This window comes from Cyprinodon tularosa, unplaced genomic scaffold, assembly GCF_016077235.1.
Source record: "Cyprinodon tularosa strain WSP-4 unplaced genomic scaffold, ASM1607723v1 ctg107, whole genome shotgun sequence".
Lineage (NCBI taxonomy): Eukaryota > Metazoa > Chordata > Actinopteri > Cyprinodontiformes > Cyprinodontidae > Cyprinodon > Cyprinodon tularosa.
In genome coordinates, this window is record NW_024037860.1 from 4,375,978 (window position 1) to 4,390,578 (window position 14,601).

The 14,601-nt window shown below is 37.5% G+C and overlaps 2 protein-coding genes across 4 annotated transcripts in view; one reads left to right on the forward strand and one right to left on the reverse strand.

Moving 5' to 3' along the window:
- The window catches only part of LOC119786452 (limbic system-associated membrane protein-like), a 16,873-nt gene continuing 2,272 nt past the window's right edge, over nucleotides 1-14,601 (reverse strand). Inside the window, exons 1-9 of one of the 3 annotated variants that reach the window (XM_038289821.1) lie at nucleotides 8,469-8,486; nucleotides 6,868-7,603; nucleotides 6,576-6,718; nucleotides 6,295-6,377; nucleotides 6,005-6,210; nucleotides 4,143-4,409; nucleotides 3,661-3,963; nucleotides 2,057-2,159; nucleotides 1-1,331 (exon numbers count right to left, since the gene is read on the reverse strand). In XM_038289821.1, coding sequence (XP_038145749.1) covers nucleotides 1,268-1,331; nucleotides 2,057-2,159; nucleotides 3,661-3,963; nucleotides 4,143-4,409; nucleotides 6,005-6,210; nucleotides 6,295-6,377; nucleotides 6,576-6,718; nucleotides 6,868-6,940 — 1,242 coding nt within the window. In that variant the 5' untranslated portion in view covers nucleotides 6,941-7,603; nucleotides 8,469-8,486 and the 3' untranslated portion in view covers nucleotides 1-1,267. Of the gene's footprint in view, nucleotides 1,332-2,056; nucleotides 2,160-3,660; nucleotides 3,964-4,142; nucleotides 4,410-6,004; nucleotides 6,211-6,294; nucleotides 6,378-6,575; nucleotides 6,719-6,867; nucleotides 7,604-8,468; nucleotides 8,487-14,601 lie in introns of those variants that run through there. The other 2 variants (XM_038289829.1, XM_038289812.1) reach the window with 2 other exon arrangements.
- The window catches only part of hpn (hepsin), a 25,943-nt gene continuing 18,683 nt past the window's right edge, over nucleotides 7,342-14,601 (forward strand). Inside the window, exons 1-2 of the mRNA XM_038289796.1 lie at nucleotides 7,342-7,764; nucleotides 11,904-12,067. Coding sequence (XP_038145724.1) covers nucleotides 12,031-12,067 — 37 coding nt within the window. The 5' untranslated portion in view covers nucleotides 7,342-7,764; nucleotides 11,904-12,030. The remainder of the gene's footprint in view (nucleotides 7,765-11,903; nucleotides 12,068-14,601) is intronic.

Consider the following 14,601-nt stretch of genomic DNA (forward strand, 5'->3'; position numbering starts at 1 on the left):
TGAAATGAATACAACAAACAAGTTGTTTTAATTAAGTTAAAAAAGAAAGGTTTAGCACTCATATCATTAACCTGAGAAATTATTGAATGTTCAAGGAGCTAAATGTGGAACTGAGACATTGTTTGGGGTCTGGGGTGGAATTAGGCTCTTAAAACATTAAAATATTGCCATGATTGTAAAACTATGCCTTATGAAACATTAGAGGCCTAAAATCTAAATTTTCCATCATTATCTTCAAAGCAACAGTCGAAAACACCCTTAGCCCTTACACAACACCGAAAAAAATAATGCAACCATTTTTGGCATTCACCTAATCATATTTAGTTACTTTAACACAATTGTTTTATGTTAGGGTAGGACATAAAATAATTGTGATAAAGTAACTAAATAAATGCCAAAAGCGGTTGCATTAATTTTTTCAGTGAATGAGTTGTGTAAGGGCCTCATTTCTCATTTATTTGGACTTATCAGAGAATGTGTAAGAGCAAAATGAACAGTCCTACTAACAGAATGTCAACTTCTGAAGTAACTCGACTTAGAAGACATTATAAAAGGACTTTAAGTAGGGTTTGATACATGGCATGTACAGCTCAAATCTAACTATATCACACCAACCCAAAGTACAACTTTCATCTGTATATAAAAAAAGCCAAAGCAGGACAATTTCATCAACTGATAATTTAAACCCCAAAAATAAATTCATTAGTAAATTCCAATTGGAGATGCAATCATGAAATATGTCTCCTATCTTGAATAGATAAACAGGTATAGACATATTTTGTTTTTACTTCAACTTTTTTTGTAGCAGATATTTGGTTGTATTTAGTCAGACATAATGGAAATCTACATATCTAATTATGTATTGTTGCACAGAAAATCATACTTTAAACTCTAATTGGACTTCCATATTTTATTTTGTGCTTTGAGAATAAATAATCTCAACTTGAAAATGAAAAAAAAAGTACACACATACACATTTATATATATCTACTGTATATAATTTTTTTTTTTAACTTTAAGAACACATATGTATAACTACTTTTATTCAAAAACATTATTCAATTTATAATTAAAATCCTTAGTTAAAAAAGATGAATATGAAGCCTTATTGTTGGGTTTTGTGTCGATAATAAGTTGGTATATTATGTAACTGCAAAGATGGAGTCATGTTGCAGGATGATCAGACACGTGTTGGTCCCCTCATGTATCCATTAGCTCTTCACATTTGGGTTGCAGTATAAAAAATGTCTGCTTTCAATCTGTGTCATTAAGATTCTGTGACAGTTGTCCCAGTCAGGACATATGAGCGATGTCTGGCTTTCTTCTTCCCTCTGAAAGCAGAACCAAAAACAGTTTTGTTTTGTAAGTCTGCAGCTATTTTGGTCATGCATGTTCACAATTGCATAAACACCACTTATACACACACAGGTTGATGCAGTTTGCTCATGCACAAAACAGCTACCACACTTTGCATGCATATCATAAAATGCTGCAGTCAGAGTTCTGATGAAAATTAAAAAAATAGATCATATCTCCCCTATACTAGTATCTGTTCATTGGCTTTCTGTTAAATCAGGAATAGAATTTAAAATCCTCTATCTCACATGTAAAGCCTTAAATGGCCAAGCTCAATCTTACATCAGATATCTGATTGTTCCTTATTTTCCTAACAGAGCACTTCGCTCTCAATCTGGAGGTTTTCTAGTGGTTCCAAGCATTTCTAAAAGTAAAATGGGAGGGAGATCTTTCAGTTATCAGGCTACTCTCCTGTGGAACCAACTACCAGTTTAAGTCAATGAGTCAATGAGTCAATGCAGTCAACTGGTTTACCTTAGATAAAAAACTTTGAATCAATTTGACTGCATGATCTAGTTGAATTGTAAAGTGCCTTGAGATGACATGTGTTGTGAATTGGCGCTATATAAATAAACTGAATTGAATCATTTGTTTTATTTATGATGCCCTTTTGACTCGTAGATGCAGTAGTTTCAGCTTTGTTATTGTACAATAAAGGTGTTTAAAGTGGCAAATTACTGTACAAGGAGAAGGGACCCACCTCATCAGCAGAAAGGCAACTGTAGCAACAACAATAGCCAGAATCCCAACAGTTACTCCAATTAGGACCATTTTTCCTCTCAATGAGTCTGATGGAGTTTTTGCTGTACAGTACAAAGCAGAGGATTAAAGAAAACTACATTTTACAAACTGTAAATAGAGCCTTGTAGAGGTTGCCAAATGGCTTAAACTGTCAATGTTTGTCACATAACAACCACAAATTGGAATGAATATTTGCCTGAGTGAATTTTACACAGGACTAATTTTTAATCGATCCATCTTAGCTCTGTATGTTCAAGATAATTTAGCTGGTGAAAGTAAATCTCTGCCAGTCTTTGACAGTTGTTAAAAAGTTGTTTTCAAAGCTTAAACTATATGCCCTCACCATACTTTAAACTCTAAAGGGCTCTCATTCTAGGGCTGCCAACTCTATGAAAAAAGGGACACCTCATGTGCGTGCCAGATGACCCTATTGCCTTTACTTGAATGCAACGACTGTAGGCTACAGTTGTAAAACAGAAAAAAAAAGAAATAGCTCAATGCCACATCATGTGGCTATAGCCTACTTTTCCACTTGTATTTCCTCTGAGCTCTTGCAGCGATGAGGAGGTGTTTGTCTTTGAGTGCAGCAGAGTAAAACTCTGAGCAAGACAGGTTATTATTGAGGTTGAAAATAAGCTCAGCTTTAATTAACTCAGTGGAACATTTGTTCCACACATTCTTCATTAAAAAAAAAATCCTATCAACAACATCAGTGGAAGAAGGGATGCTGAGGACAAAGGACACAGCGGGACAAAGTGCATTCCTTTTCCACTAAATACGGGATAGGTACGTCTATATCTAAATACGGAACAATTCTGTTTTTCATGAGATGGTTGGCAACCCTATCTCCTTTATTGGCAGAAGACAAACTCTCCCATATGATACTGCTAGTAACGTGCATTAGGCAGGGAAAGGGAGTTGCATTATTTTCTTTTGCCACTTTAATGTTCTCCATTTTGTAAAAAGCTACCCAACCATTAATCATTTTTTTCCTACTTCACAAATGTGCTGTATTTTTGCTAGCTCTATAACATTCCAAGTAAAAAAGGTCATGGTTGATTTACAGTAAGGTGAAAATGCTTAAGCAGTACCCTTCACATATTGCAACTCAAATACTAGCTTTATCAAAGTTATTTTAATGCAATTTTTTGTTGTATTTTGTTATTTACTATGTAAGGATAACATATAGTGCTGGGTAATTAATTGATTTTACAATATAACAGCAATTTAGGAAAATAAACATTTCAAATTGCAAGGCTATAGATTTTCACGTTAAATTAAACTGAGTAAGACACTAAATTTCTCCCTCCAGCCCTTTAGGTGGTGGTAATGAAAAGGGAAGAGGAAGTCGCACTATCGCACAGATCCATGCATGATAGTAGAAGTTACACGCAAAGGTTACAGTAAAGTCCTGAAACACTGGACTCTGAATAAGCAAACTATTTCACCTTTTGACAAAATCGTTCAGCCCTACTGTAATCATAAACGATAGAATTTTTAAATGTCTTTCAGTACACCATTTTCTTAGCTTTAAAACAGAGGTTCATCATTTACTGTACCTACCTCTTGAATTTGTTATGCTGAAAGTCATGCTGTCAGATCCATGTCTGTTGCGTGCCACACAGCAGTGCTGCCCACACGTCTCAGTGGTAAAGTTGGCCATGCTGAATGTTGGGCCTCTTCCTGTTAGTGTAGCCTTGGTTCGCCTTCCTGGATGAAAGCTTTTGTCTGCAGTCGGTCGACAGGCTTCACCCTGATACCAGACATAGGTGTCCACCGGTGGGTTTGCCTCACTGCTGCAGGTCAGAGTCACAGGATAATCGTCTCGGGCTCCTAAGATGGAGATACTTGTGTTTCTAGGTGGGTCTAGAGGAAGATGATGCAAAAGGTAAATAAGTAGCTACAAATATTAAAGATTTAAAATAATATATACTAGATATCACTTTTTTATCAAGTAGTAGTAAAGAAAAGTAAAAAATATTTTGAATGGTTTCAAGTAAAGTTAACAATTGCATAGATTAGCTTCAAGGTTACTTTTTACTTACAATGCACATTAATGGCCAGAAAGTTAGATTTTTGCATCTGATTTCCAGTCTTCATTTGGCAGTGGTAGTTTCCAGATTTTTCAGGTGTGACGTCACGGATAATCCATACCTGTCCAGCATGTAAAACCCTGCTCTCTGTGCTCTTGTACCAGGTGAACTGGCTTTGTGCAGTGGCTGCTGGGCTACAACAAGCCAGGCTTAATGCAGCACCCTCAGACACAATATGGGATGGACCTGCTGAGACTGCAACAGCTCCGAAGGAATCTGCTGAAAAAAGTTTGGGAAAGGTTTTTCCATAAAGAACATATTTTCCGGGACAAAACCACATGAACATAAAAATATTTAGCAGGTTTAGCAGTCTATAAGTATAAAAATGTGTATACCACGACCAGAAGCAGCTTCAAACTTATCTACTAGTAAATACCGATATTACTATAACTCAAACACGAGTTTAATAATAAGCAAATCTTAGTTATATCAAAGAACATATACTAGCAGTTTAAACATTTAAGACTTATAACTATATTAAGTCAACTTGCACAGGGATATTTATTTTTTCATTTTGACTGAATATTAGTTGTCACCCTTGCAGAGCAATAGACATGTGACTTGGTAATTTGTACCGGTAGTTATGTGGGACCAGGTCATGCTTGGTCTGTTGGTCCAAAAACCAGAACCCTTTTAGGTCATTATTGCACTGGAAAAGCATGTCCATGAAAGTTCTGACCTGGATCAATGACCAATGGCCACTCTGCCAGTCTCCAACATACACTGGTAACAAGCCTGACTGGCAATGAGGACTTGGACTTCCTGGAGTGTCCCTTTTACAGGGCATCACGAGGAACTTTATCTCTTACATAGGTGCAGCATCTGAGTGCTGTCCTCAGGTCCACAAAGAAGATAAAAACCGGTTGGACAAACTCCTTTGATACCTGGATTAAAATCACAGGGCTTCTCCTGAAGCCAAGGTTGGACTGTTGGACAGAACCTCCTCAGTGGCACCTAGACATCACTTGCCGCGGCCCCCACTTTGAAAACCAGGGGCCTAAGCTAGCATGACTTGACTTATAACTAAAGACTTGAGTCCTACTTGTTCTTAACAAAACGGTATTTCAGCTCCACTTTTGACATGCAGACTTAAAAAGATGATTGAGGATAACAATATCATGGGACGAATAAGGAGATGACACAAAATGAGGAACGAGAAAACCACAGAACTCTTGCACACAAATACTGCACTTAGACAGAAAGGTCTCTGTGGTCAAACAAAGGAAGAAAGAAAACACCCCTTCCCAAAATTAGCTGAGTCATTTTGTGTCTGAAGCAGCGATGATCTGCAGCCATCTATTTTAAAACCTTTAATTACTCCATCATAACTGTTTTCCAAGATTTGTTACTGTTTCACTGTTACTTCAGCTTGTTTTTTGTGTTTTGTTTTTAATTTGAACTGTTATTTACAATTGGTCAGTTTCACTTCTGCTTTCTGTGAAATGAACAGAGTCAAACAAAGGTCTCTGAGAGGGAGAATTATTTGCAAAAACAAAACTAGTTGAACTGCTTTTTTTTTATTTAGATTTTTTCATTTACTGAGTCAAAAATACAATACTGTCGTATATTTTGATTTCAATTTTAGTGGCCAACCAAACATGGACTCATGTTTTTGGCAAAAAATAACAAACTTGCAATGAATTACACTAACTGAAAGATTAACCTAATTGATAATAACAATAAATGAACAGAACCAGTGTGACAAAGAGGCAAGATTAAACCATGTAATCTCTTTAATTTTTAATAAACCAAATGAAGAGAGAGTAAAATATATATGTATAAATATAATGAGAGAATGGAGAGAATATTCTCACCTGCTACTAAGAGTTGTATTCCAGTCTGTGGAGGCATCTTCTCAGTCGTATGGTTGGTAATGAGGTAGAACACGTAGGTTCCACTGTCTGACTCTTTGAGATCAGAAATCCTTAAAGAGCAGTTCTTGGTTCCAGGCTGTCCCAGATACTCCACTCGGTTCTCATATGATGGATCAGGGAAGATACCGGCACTGTGGAACACATATCTGATACACACATACAAACAAACAAACTTAAAACTTTAGATTTTACTGGAAATAATGTCTTGAGTTTATGTTTTTCTGCCATACCTTCCTGTAATACAGCGGCTGTCTCCAAGACACCACATCTCAGACAAAACTTTGTATTCCAGTCCCTTTTCATTGCCTCCTGTCTAATTAAAATAACACTTTTTAATTTCACAATTGCACTTAACATTAACAGGAAGCTTTTTGAATAGTTTTACTTACTGGAGCAACAGCAACACCTAATCATTGGTGATATTTATAAATTCTGACCAAACAAAGGTTGCACAGTAAGCAATGTCCGTTGAAAGGACTCTGGCTACAAGAAACAATGGCTTCTTTATTACCTGAGCAGAGAGTGGCCCATCTGCTTTGAATTGGTCAGAGCTAAGTGGGTAGTCATAGGAACAAGACAGGACTACTGAAGAGCCAACCACAGCACATATGGGACTGGAGGGGAGGTGAACTGACCAATCACCAGCTAGAACACCTGTGCAAGTTAAAATAGGTGTAGTAATACATAAAATAAATACAGTTAATAAGAGAAGTATCAAGTTCTAACAGTGTCATAAAAAATGATATTTATTCAATTCACATTGATGTCTCGATAATTCTGGAATAAAACAGAAATATTTTTACCTCTCATGCAAACAATGATAAGTAAGCAGCAGTAGCTTTGTTGATGTGCTATGAGCCCACCATTGATGTCCATCTTCCTGTAGCTCCACAGTCCTTTTCTCTAGTTAATGTTTCTGCAGGGGTCTGGTGCTTTTTCTGTTGTCTTCTATCAGTGTCTGTTCACTTCTCTGTCTCCAGGGCAAAAGTGTCTAAGCGCTTCAGCTTCCCCTTTGTTTGCTTTACCAACGAGGAACTTGGCTTTTGTCAATCGTTTCATGTCATCATCAGAAGGAAACTGCTTCATAAGAGTTAGATTTGCTTTTTGTGTTTTTCTCACAGCCTTCTAAATGTGTGTGAACCAAGCTGCGCACCTGCTGAGTGAAACACTGCCTGAATCACTATTAAACTGTTTAATTAGGCTGCTGTTTTCAGGTGGGGACAGCGTGTCCGTCACAGGTACAGCTCTCATGCACACCTCGTCCACTCAGGGACCGTGACGTCACTCGCGCCCCTCTCGTGCGCAGCAGAGCGCTCCCAGAAGAAGCAGACCGCAGAGAAAAGAGCGAAGGACGAACTTCAAGTAAAAAACCTCCAGGAAGCTCGTTTTAATTCCCCCCCACTCCTCCAAATGTTGTTCTTACAGCTAGAAGCGGGCGCTGGTGGTTTTGGTTGATGCAAACGGACCAAACTTTGGCAAGAAACGTTGCTTCACTTTTTTTTCCTTTTTTTTTTCTTCTCTTTCTCCGGGGTCAGTAACCTGTGAAGAGAGGAAAAGAGAGGATATACTGAAAAAAAAGGGATCTATCCCCACTGGGGCTCAAACTTAGTTATTTGTGGGTTATGTTTTTCACATTTTTCAATTTTATTTAACTTCAAAGGGAAAAAAGACCCAAATCCACCTGCTATAAAGGAATACAGGTGAGTACCTTGAAGAAAACGTATAGTTTACTACTAAGTAATTAATAGTTAACAAGTCATTTCTGGTTAAATTAAGCGAATAAATATCCAATAAAACAGGATTTACAGAAATAAGACTAAATTATAATTCTGGCTTCAATTGCATTTCAAACATTTGATTTATCCTAACTGTGTGCAACACTTACCTTGATAATTAAATATGTTATATTAAATCGGTATGATTATGATATTTCTAACATATTATGCACATAGACGGAAGTCCACAGCAAACAGCAACTGGTTTCTGGAACCACATCTAGCTGGATTTTTTTTTACCACTCCTACTTCACAGAATTAGAACTATCAGCTGATCTAAATCTTTCAGTTTCTAAACAATAAGATGGCTTTGAATCATGTTTTGTATCTATTCAATAAGACTGAGATTTGATCTATTCCACATGCGTAGCTGGTCTTTTTACACATTTTAAGTCTTGTTTAATATGAGTTGTGATTGTTGACCTTATAAAACACTCAAATGTCCCTATGCTTCCACTTCCAAGCTGCTTATTTAAGAAGAAGTAGAATGATTAGGAGAGAGATGAAGGATGATGTTTCTATCCGCTTTAAGCAGTCTACTAATTCCCTTGTGGCAAAGCAGACCCTCAGCATTATGCTACCATCAACGTGCTTAGCAGCTGGTACAGTGTTAGGTTTCACAGTCTCACCTCAACGCCTATGTGTGCATATTCCTTTCCCCGCAGATGTCATTCAATTTTTCCATGAAGCCTGACAAATTTTACTCAAGCTTGAAGGCGTAAATTTCTGGTCAGAGGCTTTTCCTTTGGTTGACACCATATCAGTCCAGGTTGATGTTAAACTGGATTTACTGAAGGGGCAACATCAGATTTGAAGAATCTTCTAAAGTGTGCTTGTGCCAAAGGTTGTTCCTAACCAACCTGACCAATGGACAGTTATTTTCTAAGTGTCACATGGACACCGTTCCCCTTTAGCCCTGCTTAATACATGCTGTGCTGCATGTCATATCCACGCCTATAGCCAAAGCAGATATTTACCAGCTGCTGAAAGCCAAAACCGATGGGAGAGAATACAGCCAGATCAGTGGCGGCTGGTGAAAAATATTTTTGGTGGGGCTGATATAGCCTAGTGTATGTCTCCAACTAATCCGGAATAAGAATTCAAATAAACAATTGGACAATACATACAATTTAACAGTAATGATTTAATTTACTATATAATAACAGTAACAGTGATGATTTGGGTCACTGTGACGGGGTTCTTTGGCCTCCAAGAATCCAGTCTCAGTTACCGGTGTTGGTGATTTATTGAGCTCAAAAACTCAAAACAGCGTGCAAAAGAAACTAAACATATACAAGATACTCTGGGCCTCAGCCTCCCTCCAGTTACCAGCAATGTAACAAAGAAACAGAAAACAAAAATTGCCGCTTTTCTTCCCACAGCCCTCATTAAATAGTTTAAGCCCCTACCCTCAGGCTCTCTTATTTCTGATTTCTTCTCATTAATCAGTTTTGTCCATATATTACCTCCACAAACAATTGATGTACAAAAACAAATAATTTTTACAACTTAATTCTTTTACACAGATTCATTGACTTATTCAATTACACCAAACTGGGTTTGAACCCAGCAAAGACGCAGCCAGACTGAAGATGACAAGTCCCCGTAGCATAAACACGTACACCCCCCCCCCCCCCCCCCCCCCACACACACACACACACGGCTAACCCCACTGAAATATTAAGTGTGCACCCTCAATACGCAGCAGGTAACCAGGACAGCTTGTGTGTTTTAAGTTCATGGAGCTACTGGGCTCAGCGCGAGTGTATTGGTCCTCACAAACACAGTATAACAGGAATGTGTGTGTGGCGCGCAAAGTTAGAGAGGTTGTTTTAAGCGACGAGGTGGATTCGTCACAGTCACAATAACCATGACAGGAAATGTTCATATCCTACAACAGGGATGTTCTTCTGGCAAACGGGTAGATAAATAAGGATCTCACCGAATTTGGTGGAAGCTGCATCTCGGTCGTTACATTCGCCATCTTCCCTCTAATTGTCTGCACCTGCGCTTGGGTGCAGAAGCCTGTTAAAGCGCAGTATTTTCAGCGCCCCAAGACCATAAAGTTCCGAGACGCTGATTGGCCATTAAATTCACCTAGCAATAGTACATGATTGACAGATTCTCTGCAAATGTGGGTCAGTCTGATCAGCGCCCCAAGAACAGAGACGGTAGGAGTCTGTCTGTGGAAATCCACAAATGAATGACAGTAGATAGGGAAATGTAGTTTATATAATTTGTTTTGCTTATAGGTACACAGTCTAGAGAGTAAAACTGACATTTATGAGTTAATTTCTAAAAATATATTTTACGTTTCTCTCTTCTTATCAGGGAGGGCGGTGCCCCAGCGCCCCCTATGGGCCGGCCGCCACTGAGCCAGATCATCAGCATACTCGAAAATGATTAACCAGTTTTACAGATAATACATCCAGTTTTATAGCCTTTAGTTTATTCAACAACCCATCCATGTATTAATTAAACAGGGTTGGAAGGAGACACTTTCCCTGACACCAACCATTACTAACACCAGAAGAGGCAGATTGTATTTCCCCAGTTTACATGCTGTCTTTTTACGTGCATCCCATGGTTGAAGTTCATTCATTTTATTGTGACTTATCAATTATCTGAGAGTGGCTGACCCTGATCAATGGCTTAAAAGCATCACTGAGCCCAATTTACATGGATGAGTTTTTCCTTATGCCTACATAGCCTCCATACGGCCATAAATGTAGAAATCAGTTCCCAACTTGGGTTTGAAATTAAACTGATTATCAGTTGTGCAACTTAGCTGATTATGCTGATCAAGCAGTACTTAAGATGTTCTGCTTTTCAGCTCATCATTAATAAACTCTGCTGTAGTTTGCTATACTTTATATAGAGTGATTATCACTGCATATGTCCTAGAAATAAGTCACATATTCACTTTAAACAAATTAAAATGAGGTAGAATGGTGCTGTCCTCAAAGCTCTACTATATAACCAATCCCAGATACTGGGGAGTAATGTATGTGATAAAGTTCAGAGCTCTCACCTCAGCCCAAAAGCCAGCAAAGTTGTAAAATACCAGCTTGTTACATTTCTTTCCACATTTTCATTTGGACTTGTAGGTTTTTTAACTCCCTTAGTGCTGCCTTAATGTTCAAATACTACTTGCTTTCATCATCGTAGCCCATGTTCATGTATGACGCATAACAGATTCACTCAGATTCATGCCCCCATCTTGTTCTCTGCTATCCTGGCAGTACTGATTTTTCAATTTAATTAAGCTCAAATCAGTTTATTTCAGTAGTGCCAATTCACAAAACATCACACAGTCCAATGAAAGTTTGGTTAAACATTTTCCCTCCAATGAAAACCAGCTGATAACATCCAGTCATTGACTCCACAGGGTTCGCTCATCCTGGATGCATGTGGAGTAGAAATAAACAGTAGACATTAACTTGCATGTTGACTCCACAGCAATGCATCACACAGAGCATGCATGCAACGACAGTGAAAAGGAAAATCTCCCATTTAACAGGAAAAACCTCCCCAAAAAAGCAGGCTCAGTGTGATTGGCCTTCTGTCATGGCCAACTGGGGTCAAGATGACAGAGACAGACATACGAAACAAACATAGATGCACTGATTTATACAGTAAATACTTTCTATACTAGGATAGGTAATGGTGAACTAGCTTGGTGGCTCTGTGTGTGGAAGACACTGTTAATCATACGAACTCTGAACCAGTTCACATGCTAAAAGGGATTAAAGTGAGTACCGGTAATTGTGGGTCACCAACCAGTTTCCCTCTTCCCATGTTTTAATAGGTGAACTTAAACTATCCCACACAAAAACCTTTCCCTCAGTGTCCCTTGACATCAAGTATTTTTTCAAAAATTGTCTTGGTTACACTTTAAGGAGCTGAACTAATTAAATGTACTTTGTCATCATGGACAAAAATCAGAGGAATGCAAAAAAAACAAACAAATGGAAGCCCCAGTTTTTCTTCTTATATAGGTTTTGATTCAGTAAATATTTACTGTTGTTTTGTAACATTTTTGTTTTATGTGATGTATTTTCTAGGTTTTCAAAAGTACAATACGAGGCACAGTAGCTCAGCCCACCTGCCCAGCGTGGTTATTTAGAAGAAGGGACGAGGGAAACCACTCTTATCATCGTCTATTGCTGCTCTGATTTCTCCTGAGCACAGATGTACGCCGAGAAAGTCGTGACCGAGGGGAAGATGGGTGAGTGTCCAGCTCACGTCGCACACCTTTGGGTTCACAGTTTTCTCCCAAATCAAGTCCTCTAACACACACAGAAACGCACAGATTAAACTGCTGTGGAGGTCATGCTGTTTTTTGGATTTGTGTACAGTCGTTAGTCCACTTTACAGTTAAACATTAACTGGGCCGTTCAGAAATGCTTTGCTGTTTTTTTGATGTTCCCTGAATTTATGCATATGTTTGTTTTTCATGTTGGATATGCTTAGACTGATGTAATATTTGTCTTATTCACTACAATATATTTCTATAATATATACTATGTTCAAAAAGAAATCATCACACAATCTGTCCTCTGCATCTAGAACCTTTTTTTCCTGATTGAAGCAGTTAGAGTATATTCTAGTTGTAGGCTCCAAACTGCACAGTGTGACACAGAGTGTGTTTCTAATCTTAAAGGGATTTATTTAATGTTTATTTAATGATTTTTGAAGTGAGGATCTGTGAAGTAGGTTATCATCAATCATATTTTCCTTACCTGGAGCAGAAAGATGTACCACAGCCATTTTAGCTTACTTTATTAATTTAAATGTAAAATTAATGGCATTTACATGGTGATATGGCTCTGTGGTAGTGATATAGACAGTTTTGGACTTCGCAGCAGACTGTTGGTGGGGTTGGTCTGACTAGCTGCCAGCTCTATCATTCCTTCAGATCAACTGCTTTGATAAGAATGGATTCACCTATTGGATTCTGTGTCAGTTGTGATGTATTGCTGAAGATGTTATGCTATTAACTTCCCAGGTGTTTATGGTTCTTTGATTCAGACAGACTCATCATCAGCTGATGAGATCATTTGACAAACAATACTTCAAGAATTCATTCACCCATTTTTTTGCTGTTGCACTTTTCTGGTGCTGGTGGGTGAGAGGTGGGGTACAACCTGAACAGGTCGCCATTCTATCACAGGACAACACAGAGACAAAGAGGACAAACAACCATTCATGCACACATTCACAACTAAGAATTTAGAGAAGCCAATTAACCTAACAGTCATGTTTTTGGAGTGTGGAAGGAAGCCAGAGTACCCAGAGAGAACCTACGCATGCACAGGGAGAACATGCAAACTCCATGCAAAAAGACCCCGGGCCGGGAATCAAACCTTAGTGGTAAAATGTTGCTTATAGTTCTTTAAGCATTTCAGTTATAACATAAAAAGATGCATTGAGAGTATTACTGGAAAAAAATCTTTCAAAATTGATATGTATTGCATTATAATTAAATTCCATATCAATGATATTACCTTAAAACAGTTTTTATTTTTTTATTTCAATACATCATCTATGATCACAGCATTTGTCACTGAATGATATTCTGGGTTTTATCTAGTTTGATGTGTTTTTGTTTTTTTAGGCAAATATTTAAAAAATGTGAAGTTGAAGAAAGTTTATAAACATGGTAAAATAATTGTCATAAGTTTCTGTAGGCCTGTTGTAGGTATTCTTGGAAGTCTTTCTGAGGCTTTCTTATTTTTTTTTTTTATCGATATTGAAATTATATAGATATGGCCAAAAAAAAAAAAAAAGGAAATATATCATGTTTTGAGGTTTTGGCCATATTTTCTAACCTTAATCTACAGATAAAAAAAAGTTAGAACATAGTATATCGAACGGTCAAATATCAATTCCTACAGAATATTGTCACAAACAGCAGTGCATAGTTTTCCTTGCATGTTGGATGCTCGATTTGTTTTTGAATTAAATTGCAAATGTCTATTAAAGTGCAACAAAACCCTTCTACTTTACTGAAGGTTTTTCCTCATGTATTTTAAACAATTATAGTAACAATATATTAATCAAAAATTTGAACAGCTAATTTTAATTCAGGCATTCGAAAAACAACCTACTTTGAAACATTTGTGTTTGATATGCTAGTCAAAATATATTGTTTCATAAAAAAAAAACTGCAGAGAAGTTCATACCAAACTCTAAACTAACAGTCCTTGATATATTTAAGCCACAGCCAGATACTTTGTTTATCATATTCCTCATAGTTTTACTGCAGCATCATTTAAAACTTAGTCAATGCCAGTAGACTTGCAGTTTTCTTTTCTGATAAGTTTTAACTGACCCTGCAGCTTTAAGACATTTGCTGAGTTCGAATTCATGGGCTGCATCCTCCGAAGGCCAGATTTGTAGGCTGACTACATCATAGGTCTGTTTGGATTCCTAGACTCTTCGTTATGCAGACGAGAAATTTATCCTTCCTTTAGCCCAATTTATGGATCCAGTGTATCCTATGTAGCCTTGGATATACCGTGATTCATTGCAAGACCAAGCAAGCCGGCTGCTCCATGATCAGAGGTAAAAATATACTTGGCGCTGAACAGTGGTGAATATTGAAAGTATAGTTTAATATAATACAAGTATGTGAATAGTTCCATCTAAAATTAATGAAAATAGTTGTTTTCAATGGTTATTGAGTCCGATATCTGGTAGGTAATGTTTGGTTTATTTAATTTATTTTATCTGTCACTGTGTAAATGCGTTTGGCTGATA